Consider the following 25,031-nt stretch of genomic DNA (forward strand, 5'->3'; position numbering starts at 1 on the left):
GCTTTAGCTCCACCCTGCTAAGCCGCTGCCAGCGAGATGGTTGGAGAATGCTGGGTCCGCAGGACGTGACGTCACATCCACCTGAGACTGCTAAGGCTTATTCCGGGGTGGGGAAGAGAAGGAGAAAAGGCGCGTTGGGCCATGTGGGAGGGGCGCGCGGGACGGCGTCGGCGGCGCCTGCAGCTGCGGCAGAGGCGGTGGCTGGAGGTCCACCGCTGAGCGCGGGCGTCTCCGCGAACGCTGCGGCAGGATTCGGAGAGCGGCCGCTCCGGCTACTGCGCCGCTTTCGCGGGGGAAAGGCGGCTGAAGCCGCGGCTCGGGGCCTCGCTAGCGAGGAGGGAGCAGGAGCCGCCCTGGCCGGGCCGCCGAGGGGACCTCCCGCTGTGTAAGTGCCCGAGCCCGGGCCCGGGCCGGGGGCGGGGGTCGCCGAGCCCTGGGGCTTGGCGGGGAGCCTTCTGCACCCTTCCCGGGAGCTCTCTCCCAGCATCGGTTCGGTTCCGATCCGGATGCCCCTCCTCGGGCCTACAAGCCCCTGCCTGTGGCTGCCACCCGCGACGGGCATTTCATTCATTGCAGGTCTGTCTGTCGCATTCAGTCTGAGACCAAAGCAGTGGCCACATAGATCTAATGACCGGTCCATGCAGGCATCCTCCCAACCGGAGAAGAGCCCGGCTCGGGAGGATGAAACGAGGCGCCCCGTGGTGAGCTTCTGAGGACCAAGCCGTGCGGGCAGGGGCTAGGATCCCCATTACCAGACGCGTCGTTTAGAACTAACATTTTTTTTCAGTTCAATTACCTACATTTGTTGACTGTCTTCGCGGTGTCTGGGGGAGGGGCGCGAAAGAGGAGGAGCGCTTGGAGAACGCGGGCCCGCGTCAGTGTGCTCCCCCGGGTCTAAGGTGTCTCAATGTTCCCTTTAGGCCTCGGAGCTGAGGTCGGCCGTCAGCCCCAGCATGGCCTCGCCGCCGGAGGCCGCGCTGCCCCTGTCCGAGTGCCTGTGCCAGATCTGCACCGACATCCTCATCGAGCCCGTGACGCTGCCCTGCGGCCACACGCTGTGCCACGCCTGCTTCCAGCTGACGGTGGAGAAGGCCAGTCTGTGCTGCCCCTTCTGCCGGCGCAGGGTGTCCTCGTGGGCCCGGCGGCACGCCCGAGAAAACACGCTGGTCAACCTGGAGCTGTGGGAGAGGATCCAGAGGAGTCACCCGGACAAGTGCCGGCGGAGCACGGCCGAGCCGGGCGAGGATGATGACAGTGAGTGGGGCGGGGGGCACGGCCGTCACTGCGCAGGGTCTCTGCTGCCGAAGCAGCCCTGCAGCTCTGGAGAAGGCAGAATACTGCAGGGAAGTGGGGGAGACTCGTGTGGGCTTCCACCTCTGCCCTCCTCCATTTTAGCTGTGCTTTCGTCTCCCTTGATTCTTTAACTCGCTGAACTGACAGGGCTACCTTGTTTCCAGCTCTCAGATACAAAGTATTTCTCTGAGGTTACTTTGTTTTGTTGTGTGTTCTTAAGTCTACTCTGACTCCTCATGACCTCATTGGAAGTTCTCTCGCAGAGATACTGGAATGGTTGCCCTTTCCTTCTCCAGCTCACTTTTACATGTGAGGAACCTTGGGCAAAATGGGATAAGTGACTTGCCCAAAGTCACTTAAATGTCTAGGTCAGATTTTACTTTGGGAATATGAGACATCCTGACTGCAGCACTGTATCCGCTACACCGCCTAGCTGCCTCAGAAAAAGCCCAAGCTCTTCCAAAACATGACAGTGCGCAGTGCTCAAGAAGTGTGGACTAATGAATTACAGGCCCTTCACAGTTTGTACTGAACAATCTAACATTTTCCTCCTGTCCTTCCCAACGTGAAACTCCTTAGTTCGACAGGGCCAGGCATGGTAGAGCACAATACCACCACATAGTAGGCACTATATAAATGCTTATTTCATTCCAGTTCAGGAGATAATCTTTTGCATGAATCCTTCCATTATGATTACAGCCCATACTGCTGTTTTATTGCATGTATTGTCCATGCCAGTGTTAGTAAACCAAAGCACCCACTGCCTATTTTTATGCAACTCCCAACTAAATAGATTTTAAATAAAATTTTGTTGTATTTTAAAATGTAAAAATCATTAGCTAGCAGGCCTGATGGAGAGGACCCCTGGTCTGTGCCACACAGTTTAGCATTTGATTGTATTTTGTCTTCGGTATTCATACATATAACAACAGGGACCCCTTTTGGGAGGGGAATCTTTCACAGCAACTTATCATAACTCATCAACTCAACAAGCATTTAAGTAGCTCCTAAGTATGAGGTACTGTGCTGGATGAAGATAAAGACAAAAGGAAAGGGCTTCTCAAGGAAATTAAAACTATAAAATTGAGAAGGGAGAATTATAACTAAGGAAATTAAGAAAAATGTATCTTGTGAGTTAGAGGCAGTTTAAAAAAAAAAGACTTGTTTTGAAGACTTGCAACTCTCATCATTCAGCCTTTAATTCAGTTCAATAAACATTAAGTGCCTACAGTATGCAAACTTTGAAGTTTACAATAAAATGTAGAAGGGGAGGTTGAACCATTCCTAGATTAAAAAGTGCAGTACCATATGATAATGATGACTTGGAAAGAAAGAATATCAGTGGAAAAATCCTTAGCATTTAAAAAAAATTTTAATTCTGCACTTAACACTGAAGAGGAAGAAAATTAGTGTATCCATATACACAGAGGAACTGAAAAAAAATGGTTGTATGTGAGTATGAATCCCTACTAACTACATCTTGCTTTTTTAAGATATATAGTAAGTGTACTATTTCAAATCTATTATCTTTTTCCTTCCATCCTCTTTTAAGTGCTGTCATGAACTTTTTTTTCCCCCTTTTTGAGTGGGCAACATTATCCCTAACTCCTCCAAAAAATTTTAAAGAAAATCAAAATTCTTCAAGCAAATAAGCATAATCAGGAAAAAGTTAATTCATGAATTGGCCAAATCCAAAGTGTCTCTCACACTGAATCTGTCACCTGTCTGTCCAGGTGATGATTAGCTTGGTCTATCACTGTATATTCTCAAGTCGTGACTGGTCATTCATTAAATTGATCAGAGTTCTTAAGTCTTTTAGATTTGTTTCTCTGTACAGTGGTGGTATTGTGGAAATTGTTCTCCAGGTTTTTTTCCTTTACTCATTTTTTAGGAGATGATATTCCATTGCATACATATACCATGATGTATTCAGCCATTTTCCAATTGTTAGGCATCTAATTTGTTTCCATTTCTTTCCTACAACAAAAATAGCTGCTGTAAATATTTTTGTACATATGGATCTTTTTCCTCCTTTAATTTCTTTTTGGTATAAGCATAGTAGTATAGCTGGATCAAAGGGTATATATGGTTTAGTGACTCATTGGCAGAGTTCCAATTGCTTTCCATCATGGTTGCACTATTTTATAGTTCCACCAATAGTACATTAGTATTCATCTGATAGGCATGAGGTAGAACCTCAGAGTTCTTTCATATTGAGTTGGATTGATAGTTTAGAGATTTCACTCTTCATAGACTTTGACCTATTGGAGAATGGTTCATCTTCTGGATTTCAGTAAGCTCTCTCTATATCTTTATCAAAGAAATTTGTTGGAAACCTGCTGCAAAGATTTTTCCCTTTAACTATTTCCCTTCTGATTTTAATTGCATTGATTTTGTTTGTGCCAAAACTTTAAAATTTTATGTAATCAAAATTGTTCATTTTTTCTTGTGTGATCCTCTCTATCCCGTGGTTTGTCTCAAACTCTTCCTCTATTTGTATTTGTGAAAGGTAATTCCTCCCAGGCTTCCCTGACTTTTCTATCTGGTTCAGTTTTCCCTCTGAAGTTTGTGATAGGAGATAATCCAAACCCAATTTTATGCCAGCCTGCTGTTCAGCTTTCCCAGCAGTTATTGTCAGATAGTAAATCATTACCCCAGTAGTTGGATCCCTGGCCTTTTCCAGGGCACAATATCTAAGAAACGGAGTAATAAAGCTTGCGTTCACATCCCTCAGAGTACAAATGAGTGGGAAAAGCATTTATTACTGTTGTTCCTGACCTTCCTTTTCTCGGAGGCAAGTCTGGACTTGCCCATGAAGCAGATTTCACTAAGTCTTCAGCCTCACTTTCTCTTCCAAAGTTATCAGAGTTTAAAGGCAAAACGAGTCAGGACAACTGGCTGTGGCCCAGAATGCATTCGGTGAGTGACCTTGTGTTTGTGGATATAAATACAAAAGCAGAGATGGTCCCTGGCCGCTTGAGTGTTCCCATTGCTGGGATGAGGTGACTAACTCTTTAACTTCTGGTGTGAGAGAGGACCAGCAGGCCTCGTCACATGGCCTGCATATACGCTGTCCAGATCCCTGATTATTTTTATCTAATGCAAAGATTCTTATTTTTTTTTTAATCATATAGACCACTATGGTAATTAAAGCCTATGGATCCCTTCTCCAAATAATATTTTTAAATGCATACATTAAAATATATAGGATTACAAAGGAAGCTAATTATTTTGAAATGCAGTTACAAAAGTGTTTTTTTAAAAAACAATTTCATAGACCTCAGGTTAAAAAACCCTGAACTAATTAATACAGATTAAGAACTCTTGAACTTTGCTACCAAGAACTTTGATCAATCAACTGAATCAACTAGCCATATTTCCAGAGCACCTCTGATCATCATGTTTTTACCTACCTCATGCCAGAAAGATAAAGACAAGGTACAGAAAGAGAAAAATATGTTTTTGAGTTTCTTTCTGTCTTTGAATTTGAGAGGATTGTAGGGAAAGAGGGATGTCCAGAAAAGTGTTGTTGAAACTTTCAGTGCACAGGAGAATAAAAGGAAGTTCAAGAGGAAGGACAGTAATGGTGTGGGATTTTTCTTTTTTTTTTTTGCACTTTGAAAAGAGCAAGAAGTATGAATTGGAAATTCATGATTTCATATAGAATTGTTTTGTGTTCCGTATCTGGGCAGTTTTCTTTTGTGACTTGCTGAAATATGATGCCTAGGCTTTTTGAAGCTTTTGAACCTTGTTTTATTATTTCTTGTTGTCTCATGTTATACGGGTCCGTTCTAATTGTCAGGAAGTTTGCCACACAGTTCAGATTTTGTACCTTTTGAGCCAAGTTGTTGATTCTCTTTCTATTTCTTTTCTTCCATAACTCATTTCTTTTTAAACTCTTCCTTTATAAATTTTTTTTTCTTCAGGACTTCTAGTTGAACTTGTGTCCAAGCTGTGTTTTCCTTTGAGGCTTTGCTTATAGATGTTAAGAATCTTACCTTTCTTCAAGGTTTGTCTTGGTGTTCCTGTCACCATAATAGTTCTTTATGATGAGTTCCCTTTTTGTTTGCTCATTCTTTCACCCTCCTTTCTAACTTCTGACTTTGTATTAGGACCAGGCTGTGAATACTTCTGGATGCAACCTCTAGGCTGTCCTTTTTTTGTCCTTTTGGATTATGCTGCTGTTTTTTCAGGGTATTGTGTATTGTGTTAATCCAAGATCTCAGGGACAGTTCCGACTGGGGACCTGAAAACTTTCATTGTTCCCAAAGTCTTCTGATCCTGATCCAGGGCAAAGTCTGATTGCTTTGCCCCTGGTCTGTCTGATGTCTCTGAGTTCCTGGCCTGTGTCTGGGTCTAAGGAACATGTTTGTGGGCTTCCCGTTGGTTGGTGCTGTGATCAGCCAATGTCAGCCAAGTGGAAAGCTGTGTAGGTTCAAAGTGACAGATCTATAAGTTATCTTTTGGTCTCGAATTCCTGCTTATTCTGCTTCTGGCTTAGGGGTCAGAACTGAGTTTCTCAGTTCCAGGTTCAGAGCCTCAAAGCTTCTGCTTGCTCAGTACATAGCCTGTGGCCTGGCAAAGGTCTCCTGCTCAGTCCACCCTGGATCTGGATGGTGAGCATCAGAGCTGCCACTTGATACGTTTTCCTGCTCTCTGCACAAAGTCAGAACTCTGTTTGCCTTGGTGCACAGCCTTGGGCAGATCTTGGTTAAGTCCTCACGTTAAAGGACTGTCTGCATCTGGCAACCCTTATCCCCAGGGTCAGCAGAACCCTCTCCCTGTCTTTCTTGACCTTGGTTGGAAAAATGATTTGCTGTGATTTTTTTTTTTTTTCTCTTGGGTTCCTAGTTAGGACTCCATTTGGTACCTTACACACACACACACACACACACACACACACACACACACACACACACACACACACACACACACACACACACACACACACTTCAGTCACCCCATGTCTCTCTAATATCTAGTATGCGTCCTTGTACTGGTTCACCACTAGGTTTGACCATCTTCTCAAACAATTGTCTCATGTCTCTCCTCCCTTTCTCAGCTGAAAACCCAGAAAGTATTATTCATACTCATTGCCTCCATTTCTTACCTCCCAACTACTGCTCAACTCTTTGCAATCTGACTTCATCAGTTCTGCCCTCGGACCACATCAGTTCTTTGAAACCACTGTCTGCAGTTACCATCAGTCTCTTAATTGGCACATCTGAAGGTCTTTTTCTTGGCCCTCATCCTTCTAGACTTCTCTGCTACTTGTGACCAGTTGACCCCCCCCACTACCACTCTGTCAGTTTCCTTGGGGTTTCCTGCACAGTGTTCTCTAGTTTTCCTATCTGTCTGTCCAGCTGTTCCTCCTCCATCTGCCTCTCTCTATATATCCATCACACACACACCCTAATTGTGTGTGTTCCCCAGGTTTATGTCCTGGGCCTTATTTTTCCCCCTACAATTTGTAACCTCATCAGTCCCTCTGAGTTATTGTGCTCTCTATTCAAATGACTCCCACACCAACACTTCCAGCTTCATCTCTCCTTTGAGCTGCAGGCCTACAGTACCAGTTACCTGTTAGACATTCAGACTGAATGTCCTGTGTCGCTCAAATTCAGCACGACCAAAGCAAACCTCATCATCTTCTGTCTTCTGGCCTTCCTTTTTCTATTAAAGGTGCCTCTATTTTCCCAATATTTTAGGTTTGTAACCTTGTCTACTCATTTTCCTTTATCCCACAGAGCCAACCCATTGCCAAACCTTGCTTTGTTTTATTCCTTTCACAGCATTTCTCCTCTCAAGACCCCTCTGTACTCACATGCTGATGTACAGATCTGACCGTGTTGCTGCTCAACTTATTTAACTCCAGTGGCTCCCTCCTGCCTCTGGGATCAAATATAAACTTGGTTTAGCTTTTAAAGCCCTTCACCACCTGACCCCAGCCTGTTTTCCCATACTCCCTTGGCTAATCCAGGCAAGCTGTCCTTTTCTCTGTTTGTTGCACGTGTGCCATCTGCTCTTTCTAAGCCTTTGCAGTAGGGGTGTGTGTGGTGTGTGTGTCTGTGTGTTTGTGTGTGTGTGTTTCCTCTCTGTCTCATGGCTGAAGCACTACATTCTTCTATTTGATGCACCTCTCAACTCTTGGTGCCCTCTCTTCTTCTAACTACCTTTTATTTATTTTGTGTGTTCTGTATATATTTATGTCTGTCAAGTGTCTGAGGATGGATTTGAACTCAGGTCCTCCTGACTCCTGAGCCAGTGCTGTATTCATTGGGTCACCTAGCTGCCCCGTGTCTAATTCTTGCAAATGATGTTACCATTGCCTGTGAGAGAGGTGGTTCTGAAGACATACATTGTCATGGTTCTTTGTGTAAAATCATTATGTTGACATGTGAAATTAGTTGTGTATTTCATTATCTTTTTTTGTTTTATACTGATAGATGAGTTAGCCAAAATTTGTGTTCTCTATAGTAAATATATTTTGTCTTTTAATCTGAAACAGTTGATGTATATAAGCCACATCACCTGCTGAGCCAGCCTGGGGAATTGAGACGTGAATATGAAGAGGAGATTAGCAAAGTAGGTGCAAATATTAATTCCTTTACTTTCTAAATAATGTCTGTTATTATTAAAAAGCATATGCTTTTTAACATTTTGTTTGTACTCTGTAAGTCAGCAAGGTAGTGCAGTGGAGTGCTGGGCCTGAAGTTAGGAAGACTCATCTTTCTGAGTTCAGATCCAACCTCAGACACTAGCTTTGTGACCCTGGACAAGTCATTTAACCGTTTGCCTCAGCTTCCTCATCTGTAAAATGAGCTGGAAAAGGAAATGGCAGAACATACCAGTCTCTCTGCCCAGAAAACCCTAGATGGGGTCATGAAGAGTCGGGCATGACTAAAACAACTGAATAATAACATACTGTGTAAAGCTGACATACAAATAATGACTATATTTCTAATAAAGCAGTTTTCTTTCTTTTAAAAATATATCCAAGATAACTCGTTTTGATGTGCCCAAAATAATACAGAACTAGACTTTTAGTAATCAGTGGCTTTTTACAATGCTGGGAAGAGGTCCTTGACCTTTTTTTGAAGGAAGAGTTATTTTTCAGTTCACTATTATCTTAAGAGAACCATGGAGTAGGGTAAAGAAGAGAGGGTTATCTTGCCTGAGGTATTTAAATAGGAGACAGGAGATCTTTCTAGGCCCTTCAAGATGTGAATTCATCTCTAAAGAGTTGTACTTATTCCTTCTCCATCTCATTTTACAGATGAGGAAACTGAGGCAAACATTAAGTGACTTGCCGTGGGTCACACAGCTAGGAAGTGTCTGAGGCCAGATTTGAACTCGGGAAGATGAGTCTTCCTGACTTCAGACCCGGCCCTCTGCACCGTACCACCTACCTGCCCCTGTATCTATTCTACCAAAGTCTGAATAATGACTTTTTTTGGAAAAAGTAGAGACAATTGAAGACATCTGTGCTAAAAATTCAATCCATTTTCCATGTTGTATCGCATAAAGTTTTAAAGTTGTTATTATTCAATAGTTTGACTTTTTGTTTCTTGGTTTTGTTTTGTTTGCATTCAGTATTCAGGATTTTTAATCTGTTAGTCTTACAGGATAGCTATAATTATTAACTTATCTCTGCTTATCCTATCTTCAAGGTTGGTCCCTCTGACTTGACCAAGATTCAAGTATTCTTTTAATATTTGGGAGCTTTTGCTTCTCTTCTGCTAATTTAATTATTTGTGTTTTAATTTATTATTCTTTGTGTTCAATATTGGTTATATCTTTAGAGAAATTTTCCATTATGAAACCAGTTTTTTTTTCTATTTAAAACTTTTGTTGAAAGGTCACATTACTGACCTAATTATGGATTGTATTTCTCTTTAGTTTTTGTTTAAAGACAGCTAGTAGCATAGAGGATAGAGCACTGGGCCTATGTTTCAGAAAGACCTTGGTACAAATGCAGCCAAACGTTTAATAGCTATGTGACCTTGGGCAAATAATTTAAACTTTTTGCATTAGTTTCCTCAACTGCAAAATAGGGTAATAATAGCACCTACCTTTATTTTTTTTATCTTTTAATTTATTATTTATTTTTAGCATTCTTTTTTTTAAAATTTTGAGTTCCCAGTTCACTCTTTCCCTCACTCATTCATAAGGCAAGCAATAAGATATCACTTATTCATGTGAAATCCTGTAAAATATTTTCATATTAGCCATGTTGCAACCCCCAAAAAAATATTATAATAAAATGAGAGAGGAGGAAATAGGCTTCAGTTTGTACTCAGTTCATCAGTTCTCTCTGGAAGTGGAGAGCATTTTTTCATCCTGAGTCCTTTGAAATTCCCAGAGTTGTTATAAGTATCAAATGAAATGACATTTGTAAAAAGCACTTGGCACAGCACCAACAAATAACAGACATTATATAAATGCCTATTTCTTTCCCCCTTTTTAATACCAATCTTGCTTTTTTTTTTCTAATTGCATGTTTTGTGGGAATTTACAGAATTCTGTCTTTCCAGGGATGATTCCACTTTTTTAATGCTATTTGTTAGAGCTTTGTATTCCCTATGAGATTTTACTTGTTTGGGGCATCCCTTGTATTGTTTTATCTGACTTTTATTGAGGCTTTTTTTTTTTTTTAATAACTTTGGTGTTTTAGCCTTCTGACTGCCCCTATCACTTGCTTTCTGGTCCCTCTCCGCTGGTGAGCAGGCTGCACTATCCTTTCGTACTTTCCTCCCTTCTTATTTTTGACCATATAAATAACTAATTCAACATTACGCTGTTCTCTACTTTCAAATTCTTTGCTTTTGTTGATCTTATACTTACTACTCATACTTTGCCAGACCTCAGCCATGCATCGCTCCCCGCTCCTGTTCAGCTGCTTCTAGGCTGAGTGTTGCTGCAGGGCTGCCGCTACTGTGGACCTGAGCCCTGTCTTTCTGTGCTCTGGTCACAATAGACAAGAGCTCTCACCTACCTCTCCCTGGAAGTCCTAGAGGAAAAGAGAGTTTACAGGAGGGAATAGAAACTTTTCTTTCAATCTGATGCTTCCCATCTCCCCTTCGGCAACCAGTCATATTTGTCCATATCCCCAATTCAAGAAAGTTTTCCAGACTCCTTGCTCTCAAGCATTGTCTTCTCAGTTACCTTTCCTAGTGCCTTACACCAAAATGCCTCAACGGAATCCGCATGACACAGTTTCTATTGGCTTACTGTCACATGAATTCTGAGTAATACAGTTAGCATGGTTCTTTTTTAGGGAGGGCTAAGACCTATCCCAGCTAGTGGATCTGGAGATCACTGTCATCCCCAATACAAAAATGATGTAAATTTAACACAATGTTGTTGATTCTTTAGCATTTCTCAGTGGGGTTAAGACGTAATCCTTGCAGTTTCAGTATTCTAAAGAATAACCTATCCTTTTACACATAATAGGCAATGTGGAGCTATAGAAACAGGACATTGTGGAAAACATCATAGCACTTAAAGTTTTTAATTTATGGAATAAAACAAACATTTCCATAACATAGTACAATAAAAAAAGAAGATTGTACATGAAACCGCAAATCCGTTATTGTATTCCTTTTAAATATACAGCAGAGTTATCCTGTAAATTTTCTTCCCCTCTTTTATTTCTCCCTCCCACCACACTGCCCGAAAGAGAAGGCTGCCATTTGACACAAATAGGAAATATATTTATGTGTACGCAAAATTATTCTATACATCCATCAGTTTTTTTGTCTGGATGCAGATAGGATCTTTCTTCATATGCCCTTTATAATTAATTTAGGTATTTATAGTAGTCAAAATGGCTTATTCCTTCAGAGTCATTCTTATAACAATATTGTGGTTCTTGATTCTGCTCATTTCATTCTTCATTATTTCATTTTAGTCTGCATATTTTTCTGGGATCATTGAGCTCATCATTTCCTGTAGCATGGTAGTATTCGATCACAGTCACATACCACAACTTGTTCAGCCATTCCGCAATCAATGGGCAGCCCTACGATTTCCAGTCCTTTGCCATCCCAAAGAGAACTGCTATAAATGTTTTAGAGCATAGAGGGGTTTTTTTCCTAATCGTCTTTGAAAATAGACCTAGTCGGTATTGCTGGGGCAGGGGTATAAGCACTTTAATAACTCTTTGCACATAACTCCAGATTGGTCTCTAAAATAGTTAGATCAGTTCACAATTCCACCAACAATGAATCAGTGTTCCAGTTTTTCCCCATCTATTCCAACATTTGTCATTTTCCCCTTCAATCATTTTAGCCAGTCTAATAGGTATAAAAATGATACCTCATGGTTGTTTTAATTTGCATTTCTCAAGTCAATGATTTAGAGAATTTTTTCATATGACTATAAATTATTTTGATTTCTTCATTGGAAAACTGCCTGTTCATATCCTTTGAACATTTATCAGTTGGGAAATGACTTATATTCTTAAAGATTATACAAAGTTCTTCATATATTTGAAATATGAGACTTTTCTCTGAGAAACCATCTATAAAATTTTCCCCCAATTTTCTGCTTTTCTTCTGATCTTGACTACATATATTATATTTGTACACATCCTTTTTAATTGAATGTAATAGAAATTACCATTTTAAGCCTAATTTTGCTCATTGTTCACCTATCCATAAGTGTGATAAGTAATATGTCCCATGTTCTTCAAATTTTCTTGGAGTAAATCTCAATATCTAGGTCATGTATCCATTTTGACTTCATCTTGATTAATCTGCTGTTGTAAATTATGTGTCTGCTCTGTTTCATTAATCTACCTTTCTGTTTCTCAACTAGCATCAGATAGTTTTGATAATTGTTGCCTTACAATATAGTTTAAAATCTGGTACTGCTAAACCTCCTTCTTTTACATTTTTTTCATTAGTTCTTTTGATATTCTTGATTTTTTTTTTATTCTTCCAAATGAATTTCATCATTTTTTCTAATTCAGCAAAATTTTTTTTTTTTTTTTTGGTAATTTAATTGGGATGGCATTGAATTAAATTAAAGTTACACATAATACATATTAATCTGTATTTATATGTTACACTTCTTATATACACTTAAAGTTTTGATGGCCTCAGCAGTTTCCATGAGTTTAGTTTTCTTCTCTGAGCAGATGTTGCCCAGATCTTTATACCAGCTCCACTCATTCCTGACCTCTTGCTCCTCCTCATCAAATGCCTATTGCACATGGCCAACTAAATGTTCCACTGACATCTCAAAATCATTTTCCTCAAAAAAAAAAAATCACCCCTTTTCCAAACTTTATATTTTTGTCAAGGACTTCACCATTCTACCAGTCACCCAGGTTTGCTTCCTTGGATTTATTTCAACTCCTTGCTCTCCTTTACCCCACACATTCAATCAATTGTTAAATTTTACCAGTCTTAGATCCACCATACCTCTTAATAGTCCCCTTCTCTTTGCTCAAAGTTTGGCACCCTAATTCACTTGCTCCTTACCTCTCACCTGGAGTATTACAATAATCTCCTAATTGGTTTTTCTACCTTTGGTCTCCCCATTCACATCCATCCTTCATATCATGTCAAAGTGTGCTAAAGCACAGATCTGATGATATCACTCTTTTTGGGTCAACGCTGGTGCTTCTCTATTTCCCCCAATGTCATATGCTCTTTTGTTTGGCATAGAAAGCCCTTCAGAACCTGGCCTGACCTCCCTTTCCTGCCTTGGTATGCATTACTCCCCTTCTCTTGTCAACCATGCAGCCAAAATGACTTGCTATTACTCAGCCACTACTTCCCATTTCCTTTGTACAGGCTTTCCCCCTTGCCTAGAAAGCACTGGCTTTTCATCTCTCCCTGTTAGCATCCCTAGGTTCCATCTTCTACATGAAATCTTTCCTGATCTGATTACCTGAATTACTTGTACTTCCACCTTCTTCTCCTTAAGGCAATTTGATACTCACAACAACTCTTTGGGGTAGGTGCTGTTATAACACTTTACAACTGAGGGAACTGGGGCAAGCACAGGTTAAGTGGCTTGCCCAAGATCACACAACTGTTAAGTGTCTGAGGGTAGATTTGAACTCATACCTTCCTAACTCAGGCCCAGCTCTCTCTCTCTCTCTCTCAATACCCAGCTTGAGGCAAGGGTATTAACCAGGAGACTATTGGAATGGTCCAAGTGGGAGAGTAGGATGTATGGGACCGAAGTTGTGAGGGTATAAAGCAAGACTTGGTAACCAATTTGATGTGAGGGGTGAGTCAGGAGTCAAAGATGACACCAAGGTTGTGAGCCTTACATGACTGGGAAGATAGAGAAGATGGAGGCAGGAATAGAGAAGTGGGTTTGGGGGGGAGGAAGATAATGTACTCTCTTTCAAATCTGTAGAATTTATGATGTCTACTGGACATCTGCCTTATGTCCAAAAGGCAGTTAATGATGAGGCTAAAACTCAGAAGAGGTTAGGACTGGATCCATTGATCTGGAGATCCCCTGCCAAGGGATGCTGATGAGATCAACAAGTTGGGGAGAAGAGGGCCCAGGACAGAGCCTTAGGGAACACTGAGTGTGTTCCTTGAAGATCCAACAAAGGAAACTGAGGTAGGAGGAGAGCCAGGAGAGAGCAATCTTAGAAAACTCTTCATATCTCTGTTCCTGAAGAATGTGTTGAGAATGTGGAGGTGTGAGGAGTTTCAAAAAGTCTAGCTCTGATGTGAAATAGTTTTACAATGTCTTTAGCCCATATCTTAAACTCAAATCATATTTTCCAGCACAGTTTTCACTTACCTTCCTTTACCTAACTTCACATTGAAGTCACAAAGTAACAAGGTAAACGTTGACTTTGATTTGAAGGCCTAAATAGAACTTTTCTGTTACTTCATTGTTTGCTGTATCTGTCATCATATAATCTATAACTGTCTTCGTAGTGAACTTTAAATACATAATGAACATTTCAAGGTAGGAAGTCCATGTGGCCTGTGAAATTGTTGCCTTTTAGGTATACCATGAAAAACAATTCTTCCAACTTCCCTATTTCCTCTTCTGAAGATAATTTGTGAGCTGCTCTTTTGTTTAGCTACAGATTTTTTCTTCAGGTTTCATGTAAAGCAAAGTGTCAGTATGATTATAGGCTGGTTCCTCCAGTAGGAATTCATTGGTTGTTGGACAGTGATCACAATCTCAATGGTTAAACTGCTGGTTTAGACTTAAGAACAGACACCAATCATCCACTGTCTCTCCTTTGGAGGGGTGAGGGTGTGGAGGGCCTTACTCTACTCTCTGAAGAACAGAAAGGGCTCATTAAGGCCCCAAGTCTTTTATATCCATACCTTTGGTGTGGATCATTGTACTCTCCTTCATCTTAAATGACAAGAAATGAGCTTCTCCATAACTTTTAGCTAGATGGTTCTTGAATGGCAGAAGCAGTCTATTTGTCTAGGATCGCACTTTAGATATGTGACAAAGTGTCATTACATCTTATTGATGGAATCGAACCAAGATAGAAATGTTTCAGTCATTTTGGTTTGGCATACAAAATTTGTAATATAGTTGTAATAAATATAACCTTCATATATTGGAAATCAATTTATAAAAAATGTGTATTTCTTCAAAGTTTTAGGCAGAGTTGTCAGCAACCTGAAAAGCCCAGTGAGACAAAACCAGATTAAAATGTAATTGAGAAATGTTTAACAAAACAAATAAAAATATGATATAGCATAGACATTAATTTGAGGTTTCCTAAGTCAGAATGTGACCTGCAGGAATCTGTTTCTATTTGAGTTTGACATGTGAGAGACAGCAGCAGAGTTAAGTTTCCACAGAGTTGCTACTTACTGAAGTCACTGAAAATAAGTCAGGTAATAAGAAAGCTAGCAGACTGCAGGTGGGTCCAACCAATCAAGAGACAGTTATGGCCTTCAGAAAACCACAAAGTTCTTTATAAAGGGGACCACATCTAAAACCGGCCTGAACCATTTGGGGAATATGACTGGGAATAACCGGGAGAAACCTTTTCTTCCTTGCCCTTGCTTAATAAGCTACTTGAATATTAACTTCTCCTCCCAGTGGGGAGAGATAGCACAAAATTAGGTACAATTTATATGTTGGGAGGACATAGTAAGGAGATATGTAGTAGGCATGTAGAGAAGATGGTGACCTAATGGAGAACAGACCAATCTATCTCCTGGTAGAAGGATCTGTCTTGAACTAATGGTATATAGCTCATCTCCTCATCTTGCTTCTGTACTCAGTACTCTTCCTTCCTAAGAGAGGGGGATGAGGAGGGTTGAGCCCGCTTTGACCAAGGTATTCAATTCCTCTGAACTCTGCTGCAATAAGTTTTTCTTGGTACCTTATTAGTGTCAAGAGTGTTTCTAACAGATATCACTGCTTTAAAGCAATAAGCCCATTTTAGGTTGTTCTTTAAGATTCTTCTTTCTTTTACCAGCACCTAACATTTAAAATTTCAGTCAGGTAAAGGATTGTGTCGAGGGAAATGTAAACAGTTACAAAATGTCCTAAAAGATCAGTTGACTGTTGAAACCATGAAAGCTTCTGAGTTACCTGTGAAAAGTGCAATTTTGTAAATTTTTAAAAATTCAGCAAATATTTGAGCACTCACCTATATATTCAGAATCCTTGGTCTTGGGTTTTAATGTGTGTAAATGTGAAGTAATAAGATATTTAAAGTTTTTTCTACCCTGTTCTTTTCTCTGCCTCCTTTTTCATCTCTTTCCTTTTTACTCTTTCCCCCAGAGTACTTATTCATTTCCCCTGTGTATCTATATCCAGAAAGTGTAATTTTGGAGCCTTTTAATGTTATGTTACCTTTTTTGTTGTGATAGATGAGTCTAACATCTGTGTTAGTCTGTTCATATATTGTATCATTTTTTATTTTTTGAATAAATAATTTTAAGGTGGAGGCTGAACGAAGGGCCTATGAGGAGGAAGAAAGCAAAGCAAGTGAAGAATATATTCAGAAATTATTAGCAGAGGAGGAAGAGGAGCACAGGCAAGCAGAAAAGAGGCAGAGGGAGATGGAGGAACAACTGAGAAGAGATGAAGAACTGGCCAGAGAAATCAGTATCAATCTGGTAAGTTCAAGTTGGGGGCTGAACCTGGATACATGAGGAAATGGGAAATATATCACACCTACTGTATCCTGATACCGTTTAATAAAGGGAAGCGATTTAAATTTGTAAGAGCTCCAGAATTTATATTTTCTTTGCCTCAGTTAAAATATATGTATATATATGTTTATCTTTTATCCCATGTGGTAATTTAAATTAAAATTTGCAAAATGAACCAGACATTGTGTCACTCTGAAAGTAAAGGCAATGAGGAAGGTGAGATGCATCACCAAATACTGGAAAGGACGTTGAACATCTGGTCAAAACCCTGCATTTTTACAGATGAGAAAATTGAGGTTAAGTAGTTTGCCCAAGGTTACACAACATATTACAATCAGGATTAAGATTAGAGATTCCAGGTCTTCTGTCCTTAGAACTTGGATTTTTTTTTAAGTATACAACTCATAGTAAGTTGAAGTCATGTTTTACTGTATTTTTAGTGTATTCACAAAGCACAGTCAAGAAAAAGTGAAGAAAAACCCGTCTGGGACATGTTGTATCATATTTTCCTGTCTCTTCAGATGCTGTTTTTCTGACTTTTATTGTCTTTTCACTTAGGTTAAAGTAGTTGTTATATTGATGGTTTATTTGGTTTATTTATAGTTCAGTTCTCCATTAGAGAAACAAAGTTGCGATTGGATGTGTTTTCCTACTTTGTTCTGAAGAACTTACGGGTGATTGTTAAATTTGCATCCTAAAACACAAAATGATTAACTGTACGAACATTTTTGCGTTGAATGCACAAAAAGTTGGGATTTATAGATTACTTTTCATTTTTTAATTTATAAATTTTGGCTTAACATAGCTAATAAAGATTCAAATCACCAAGTATACTTTCCTAAAAGACCTATTAAAAGTTCCACAAAATAGGTCTTGTGACTGACAGTTATGCAGTCATCCACTTATCTTTTGGTAAAAGAAAGAGAAGCTTTGTGTTCTATACAGGGTGATGTCTTTTATTTACTTGATTATAAGTGTAGATAGTCTGTTATCTCTTGGCCTATTCAGGTACTCACTTAGTGAGGTATTGCCCATTCTGTGAATAGGCCTCTTTAAGAAGTAAACAGGGGATGGCCCATTTAATGAGCAAAAGAAAGAAAAAAATTAAGTAAATGGAGCTGAGAGGGCAAGAGCAACAGTTACTATTGATAATCATTCTGAAGCCTGCTGTGTCCCAAAGTGGAGTTTGGGCAGGGACCTATCGTTGTACAATGTATGGGCTTCAAAGTGCACTGAGTTTAAAGTTTTATCAAAGACAAGGGAGGGAGGGGGGATAGAGGGTGGGGTAGGGAAAAATCCAGGAATCGAGGAAGTTAACTGGGCATCCTCTGGCCAAGGTCTCCCAGTACATCCTGGGCCTTCTCCAGCGATCCTGATGAATATCCGGTCACTGAATCCAGATGGCCCAGGAGGGGAAGTAAGGCTGGTGACCAGCACAGCCCTCCCTCACTCAAAACAATGTCAAGTGCGAGTCATGTCATCATTTCTCTGATGTCATGGTCTTCTTCGAAAACGAAGGATGAACACAGACACCTGTGAGTAGACCAAGCTGCCCTGCTGGGTAACTCAGCTCATCTGCTCCCTTCTGTCCCCCCCACCCTCTCCTTCTCTCCAGAGGAAGGTAAATTTGGATGGCCAGAGGATGCCCAGTTTACTATGGAGAGTAAACTGTAGCCCAACCCTTATTATTATAATTTTCTCAAATTCTTAATTATAAAAAGTTTTGTACATAGATATAATCATATAAAAGTCTCTGGTGTTTTCTGAATATTTTCTTTTGTTCAAGAACAAACTAAGTGAGGGAAGTGTGTTTAGCTCTCCTTCAAATGCTAAGCTATCTTCGCCAGTTACCAGCAAGTCACAAAAGAAGATTAATAACAAATTAAGTGTCGTTGGAACTATTCAAAAGTAAGTCACTATGATTGTGTTAAATTAATAAGTATTTAAGAAACTGCTATATTCCTCTTGTATAATGTGCTTTTTTAACTTCTACCTTAAGATTCCTCACCTGAGATCTGGGGTCTTTTTAAAATACTTTGTTTATTTCTATTTCAATATAATTGGTTTTCTTTGTATTTTACTTTATATACTTACATTTACTTTATATATTTAAACATTCTGAGTCCATGGGGACCAGCCTGTGAGGTTCATAGACTTCAGCAGACTTCAGAAGAGATGATACAAAAAAAGACTGAAGAGCTCCTGTTCTGTACCAGTCAGTGCTAGTCAAAATTTGATGCCAGGACTGCTATTATAATTCTCCAGGTGGTTCAAGGTTGATATATGATGAAAAGAACAGAGATTCTGGTATTTAAGATATTTAACTTCTGATATATATATATTTTCACCTTATTTTTATAAGTGGTGTTTATTTTTATTATTTTATGATATCCAATACTTCCTATTGGCACTTTTTGACTGATGACTTTATTGACTGGGAACCTATATTTAAAGTTCGTGTTCTGAAATAAAGATTAGGCTTGTGTCCTGAAAAACCCCTATAATGCAAGATAGATGATGCTAATTTGTGGTTTTCTAAGTCAGTATGCAGCCTTATATGCACATGAACAACTAGGTGGTGCAGTGGATAGAGTGCCAGGTCTGGAATCAGGAAATCTCAACTTACTGAGTTCAAACCCAGCCTCAGATACTTACTAGCTGTGTGACCATGGGCACATCAAAGTGGAGATAGAATCCAGGCCTTAGATCCCAAGTAAAATCAAGTAACCAGGAAAGGTATTAGTCACAATAACAAGGTTTTAGAGTTAATATTATCTAGTTTGAGAATGATTATGGGAGGTTGGAGTACACAGGCTTTTAATAGTGAGCTGGTTATCCTTATTTTTTTTCTTAATATAATTTGCAAAAATTCATCTTTTTCCTCCCTACCATGCATTGAGAATTGAGAGGAAAAACAAAACCTCTGTTACAAATATGTACAGTCAAGCAGATTTCTGAATTGACCATATTGAAAGGAAAATACAGATTTTTTTAAACATATCGCTAGATATCTAGATAGAGGTAGACACACACACGTACACACACACACGTATTTATATGCACCTGTATTAGAAGATGAGTAGCATGTTTTACCATTGGTTCCCTGAAATCCTTGTTGATCATGACACTAATCAGTCTCTATATCCTTTGAAGTTTTTTGTTTTTACCTTATTGTTGGAACTGTATAAATTGTTCTCCTAGTTCTGTACGCTTCACTCTCCATCAGTTCATACGAGTCTTTCCAGTTTCTCTGAATCCATCTTTTTCATAATTTCTTACAGCATGACGATGGTCTGTCGTATTCACATATCGTCACCTGTTTGGCCATGCTCTGTCTGATGAATACCCCTTACATTCCCGTTCTTCATTATCTCAAAAAGAACTACAAATATTTTCATACATCCTTAGTTAGGAGTTTGTTTTGATTAGAACTAATGCTTCCTTAGTTTGTCATCCCTCTAATTCCCCTTCTTACTTTCCCCTGTTGAGTAAAATACGTTTCTCTAACTCTGTTGTTGAATGTCCTTCCTTTCTTTGACTAGTTCAAATGAGAAGGAGGTTTATGTTTCAGCTGCTGCCCCTATTCATTGTTTGTATAGACTGTCTGATTTTCCTTCCCCCGCCACCACAGCCAGCATTATTCCTCTTCATCCTCTTCATTCTTCTTTTAATATTATCCCAACCAGGTAGAATCACTCCCAGACCATCTGTCTAGACTCTCTATATAAAAGACTCCTAGTGATGGGGATCCAAGGGACACGTGTCATATTCCCATATTGGAATGGAAGCACTTTATTCATTTTTGGTCCCATAAGAGTATTCATTTGCATTTAACTTTTTTGGGGGGGTGGGAGAGAAGGAAGGCAAGGCAATTGGGGTTAAGTGATGTGCCCAAGGTCACACAACTAGTAAGTGTGTCAAGTGTCTGAGGCTGGATTTGAATTCAGGTCCTCCTGACTCCAGGGTCAGTGCTATACTCACTGCACCACCTAGCTGCCCCCATTTACTTTTTTATGTTGCTCTTTATTCTTGTATTTGAACTTCAGAATTTCTATGCAGGTCTGTTCTTTTCATCAGGAATACTTGGAAGTCCTCTATTTCATTTAAGGTCCATTTTCCCTCACTTCTTTGATTATACTCACTTTTGCTGGTTAAGTTAATCTTGGTTATAAAAGTATATCTTTTGCTTTCTGGAATATAATATTCTAAACTCTCTGTTCCTTCAGAATAATGGCTCCTAAATCACATCCTCATTGTCTACCAGCCCATATTACTTGTGACTTTTTCTTGGGTTTTCCTATAAAGATTTGGTCTGGTACATTTTCTAGATCTCTTTGGAGGAGGTGGGTGGGGTGGGGAAGAAGTATTAAGTATCTTTCTCTCAAAACAGTTGTTTTAATATACATTTTCTTTTTAAAGGTATTTGTCACCAAAATCCCAGTTTGCCTCAGTACAAGTATCTCAACTTGAATTTGCAGCAGAAGATAACAGAAATTCTGTATCTAAGGTATTTTCATGACAAGGAAATTCTTATAACAGTTTATTAATTGTTTAGCTTCTTTAGAAGATTTTGGGCAGTGTACGAATGAAAATATATAAATGTTTCTCTTAAAATTGTTAACATTTTTTCCTCAGTTTGTCAGTCATTGATGAGGACATGTGGCATAAAACTGGAGGGAGCATAAATTTAGGTTTCTTCTTAGGGTCTGGAGCCAGGGAATATATAAATGCAATAGGTTAGACCAAACCAGGAAACCCACGAGGTCTCAAAAGGCACAAAAAACATATTCAGGGAGGCAGCTCCCAGATAGGTTCTGCTATAAGCAAAAATTTCTTACTTGAAGTAAGCTTAGCTCTGTTTGCTTCAATCTGTAGGCTCTAGGAAATGGGCAGAGAGAGATAGACAAGTGTGTGGGCAAAAAAAAAGGAAAAGTCTGACACTATTAAGTATGTTGAGTGTAAGTAATAATTTGATGATTTTTTTTCTTTGGAAAAATGAACTTTCAACATTAGTTTTAATAGAAGCAAAAATGAAGTAGTGATATCCCATTCTGACTAAAAAGCACTTTCTTTCTGCATGGAAAGAGGAATTACGAAGTGAATTGTTTGGGCTGCTTATTGCTCAAGATATATTTGCACAGATAGCTAGCTTCTCAAATTTTTGTTTAATTCCTAAAGCGTAAGTGATTTTTGCCTATATTTGTTTTGGTTTGATCATTATCTCCTAAGAGCATTATCATAATATTCAGTGCCTCCTTCTAAGTGGAAGTCATGCTTCCTGTTTAGCATTTGGCCATAGCCTGTATAAGACTAATATTTGACTTTTTGCTGGTTTTGCTGAATATTACTTTATCTTTTTTTTTTTCCTGCAGGGTGTTAGTGGCAATAATGTAAAAATTCCTGCGTGGCCAGAAGAAGATGAGGATATGCCAACATTATCTCCTCAAGTATTCCTCGAGAGTCAGAGCAGAATTGCAAAGGGTTCAATTACAGTTTCACCTATGCCTCATTTAAGTGCCATTAGTGTGGAAGAAGAATGTCTTGGGAAAGAAACTAAATCACAGATGAGTAGTCCAAATAAAGTTACACATGAACATTTTTGTACAAATCATGAAGTGCAAACCAGATTTCTCTGTTCTGCTGAGACTGTAGCCAAGTCCCCTGGCAAGCCAGAGAATGGATACCTTTCATCTAATTCAGCAGAAATGAGCAGAAAGAGCATTGTTGATACAGAAAATGAAGGAAAAAGTCTGCTGGTTGATAAAGAAATTCCCACAAGAAAAGATGAGGAATTTTCTTCTGGAATAGTCAGTGATTCAAGTAGCTCTGCAAAGCGAAGGAAAGTCTGTATGGATACTTCTCCAGAACAAGAAGAAACAGACAGTAACATTGCACAGAAACTGATAGACTTGGAACACTTGCTCTTTGAGAGGCACAAGCAGGAAGAGCAAGACAGGTTATTGGCCTTACAGCTTCAGAGAGAGGAGAATAAAGAGCACATGAAACCAAATCGGCAGAAAGGGTCCCCAGATGCTTATCTCCTGCGCACTAAAGTCTCCGTGCAGCCAGACGAATCTCCAAATGGATGGAGAAGGTATTCCAAGGAAAAGAACTGCAAAAAGCAACCTGAAACAGAGCTTTCAAAACCTCGAAAAAGCTCAAAAGATGAAAACTGGCAGCCTTCTCCTATGACCCAAAAGAAAATTTCAGCCAATAAAGGAGGAAAGGCACCCAACTCTTCCAAAAAAGCACGTTCTCTACAGCCTAGTAATACTCAAAAAAGTATTTTTCAGATGTTTCAGCAGGCTGCAAAATAGCAAACAGGGAAGGGGAAGAAATAAAGGAGTAAGAAATGATTGTAATGTTCACATTCAATAGTAGTCCTGTTGGTAAGTGCTTTTCAGTGCATTTCATCATGCAGATGTACCTATTACCTATAGTTCCTCTGTCAAATATCAGATTATAGGAAACGTTAAGGCTCTGCTGTAAAACTTCTCTTCAGACAAACTTCCGGCAGTCAGTAAAGAGATTGGTGTTCTGTATTGGCTGTCACCAAAATACTTTGAGATGGGGGATGCAGCTGTCTAGAAGATGCTTTAGACCATCTCCATGAAACCTTCAAATCTACCCGTTGTGGTTGATAATTTGTTTGTTCAATTCTGTCTCAACAAAAATAAAGCAAAAACTTTTCTGTTCTCAGGCATTTAAAGAATGAAGATAGACTTCCATATTAAAAGGAGGATGAAGGTATTGACCTTCCCAATCTCCTTGCTACCTCCCTAAATATTTTTTAAAGAAGCACTTAAAAAGTCATGGTTTCTTATCACTAAATAATATAAATTACAATCATCCTCCTAATTAGGTTTTAAATACTATAATAAAATTTGTTTTTCTAGAATGGATCAGAATCAATGTTAGTCCAGGGAAAGAAAAGCAAATTTTTGGAAAACTTGAAAATGGAATCTTGACAAGGAAAAGTAGCTGCAACTTGGAAGCAGAAAAGTCCAGGAGTCCAAGACAGATTAAGCTTAATGGGGAAGGAAATGTGAGGCTAAGCAAACGAAGTCTGGACAGGTCAACGAGATATCCTTCGTTTGGCTTTGGTCATTGATTTTTCCCTATGAGTCATCTCAATACCTGGGTTTCTGACAGTTTTGAAATTAAGTGACCTTTTTTTTTTACTTTTTTTTTTTTAACCAGGTAGTTTGATTTTGGAAGCTCCTGTTTCTGTTTAAATTGCTATTCTGAAAAAAAAATTAAGGTGGGTTGGGTTTTGGTTTGTGGAGATTTTTTGGTTTTTTATTTTTATTTTTTTATTGATTAGATAACAATGTCCTATGTCATGTTATAATCAGGACTTTAGTGCTAGGATAGCTTTGACCAAGAAACACCAGGTAGTCCATCTCCTTGTTACAGAGCTCATTGAATGTTGTAGATTTTTACATGAAAGATTAAAAAGTTGGGAAAAGTATGGTTAAGACCATATCTTAAGTGGCTTCACTGAGGCTTTCTAATACTAGTTACTATTGTTAACAAAAGTTGAAAATGACAGTTGAATGTCTCAAAGTTGATTTTTGGTTGTTGGGGGAACTTACCAAATTTCATAATTGAAATTTTTGTCCAGTTGGCATTTGTACTTGCTGGAGTGTATGTTGATTGGAAAACTAGGTCAAACTACTAAGTTGTTTTTGTTTTTTTTTTTTTAAACATCAATCAAATTAAAGCCTTTTAACCCTGATACAAATTTATTTTATTTGCCTTAAGGTAGTTAACGTGGTGATCCCCTTTTCTTAACAGAAGACTGGCCCAGGCAAAATCTTGAAATAACTGTTTCTTTGATACTTTCCCCTTATTTCTGTATTCTTCCCTTAATTCTTAGTAACCCTCTTCATTGCTCTAAATCTATATAATAGGATGCCAACCAAGGCCTAGCTCTCTTCTCCAAAATAATTGTAATCCCTTTCTCTCCAGTTGAAACCCCTTGTTAGTGAAGGTGATATAGCTATATGTCATAAGGAAAAGTCTGAATATTTTGAATAGAGTGTACAGGTGACTATTTGAGTCAATCTGCCCCAAAGTATTTATATTATTATATGGAATCTTGTATTCTAAATGTGTCTTAATTTCTTGTGGAAGTCAGAAAAACCTATTTCACTAGGAACATTGTTATCGCCATTTGAATAGACTATCCTTGCTTTGGATTCTGCCCTCAAAATCAATTTCTCTAAAATACTCCTGCCTTCCAAAGGATCCTCCTCTTCAGTTTCTCAATCCAGAGTTTTTCTGGAAAGTGTTGAGGTTTTTCACTGTGCCAGGAAGAAGTCTTGGGTGTACAGAACAGTGTATATATCTGTTAAGGCAAGGACTATCTGTTATGATATGGTTTCTGGTAATGTTATGTAAAATTTCAGAAATAACCAAATTTATCTCTTAAGTTCCCTGCTCCTACTGCCAAATGGAGAGTCTGTTTGGAATGGATAAGTCATTAAAGATCAACTTTATACTTAAATGTCTAGATTGATTTCAATTTCTTTAGACAATGTCAGGTTCAAATTATTGCATAGTCATTCAGTTGTGTCTGACCCTTCATCTCCCCATTTGAGATTTTCTTGCAAAAGCTAC

The 25,031-nt window shown here is 39.1% G+C and overlaps 1 protein-coding gene across 2 annotated transcripts; it reads left to right on the forward strand.

The window, feature by feature from the left end:
• The first annotated feature begins 89 nt into the window (after positions 1-89).
• RNF168 (ring finger protein 168) lies at positions 90-24,918 on the forward strand. Of its 2 annotated transcripts, XM_072613661.1 has the most exons (8): positions 95-385; positions 577-701; positions 921-1,254; positions 7,802-7,878; positions 16,197-16,373; positions 18,196-18,317; positions 20,829-20,916; positions 21,782-24,918. In XM_072613661.1, the coding sequence occupies exons 2-8, from the start codon at positions 639-641 to the stop codon at positions 22,724-22,726; spliced, it is 1,806 nt and encodes a 601-aa protein (XP_072469762.1). In that variant the 5' UTR covers positions 95-385; positions 577-638; the 3' UTR covers positions 22,727-24,918. The 2 variants fall into 2 exon arrangements, with proteins under 2 accessions (XP_072469763.1, XP_072469762.1); XM_072613662.1 differs by lacking the exon at positions 577-701 and having other exon boundaries at positions 90-385.
• The last annotated feature ends 113 nt before the right edge of the window (positions 24,919-25,031 follow it).

Source organism: Notamacropus eugenii, chromosome 5 (genome assembly GCF_028372415.1).
Source record: "Notamacropus eugenii isolate mMacEug1 chromosome 5, mMacEug1.pri_v2, whole genome shotgun sequence".
Taxonomy (NCBI): Eukaryota; Metazoa; Chordata; class Mammalia; order Diprotodontia; family Macropodidae; genus Notamacropus; species Notamacropus eugenii.

Coding starts and splice junctions, on each gene's coding strand:
- RNF168 (XM_072613661.1), top strand. CDS start 639: ATGCAGGCATCCTCCCAACCGGAGAAGAGCCCGGCTCGGGAGGATGAA. Junction 16,374..18,195: donor GAGAAATCAGTATCAATCTG/GTAAGTTCAAGT, acceptor CTTTTGTTCAAG/AACAAACTAAGTGAGGGAAG. Junction 20,917..21,781: donor ACAGAAATTCTGTATCTAAG/GTATTTTCATGA, acceptor TTTTTCCTGCAG/GGTGTTAGTGGCAATAATGT.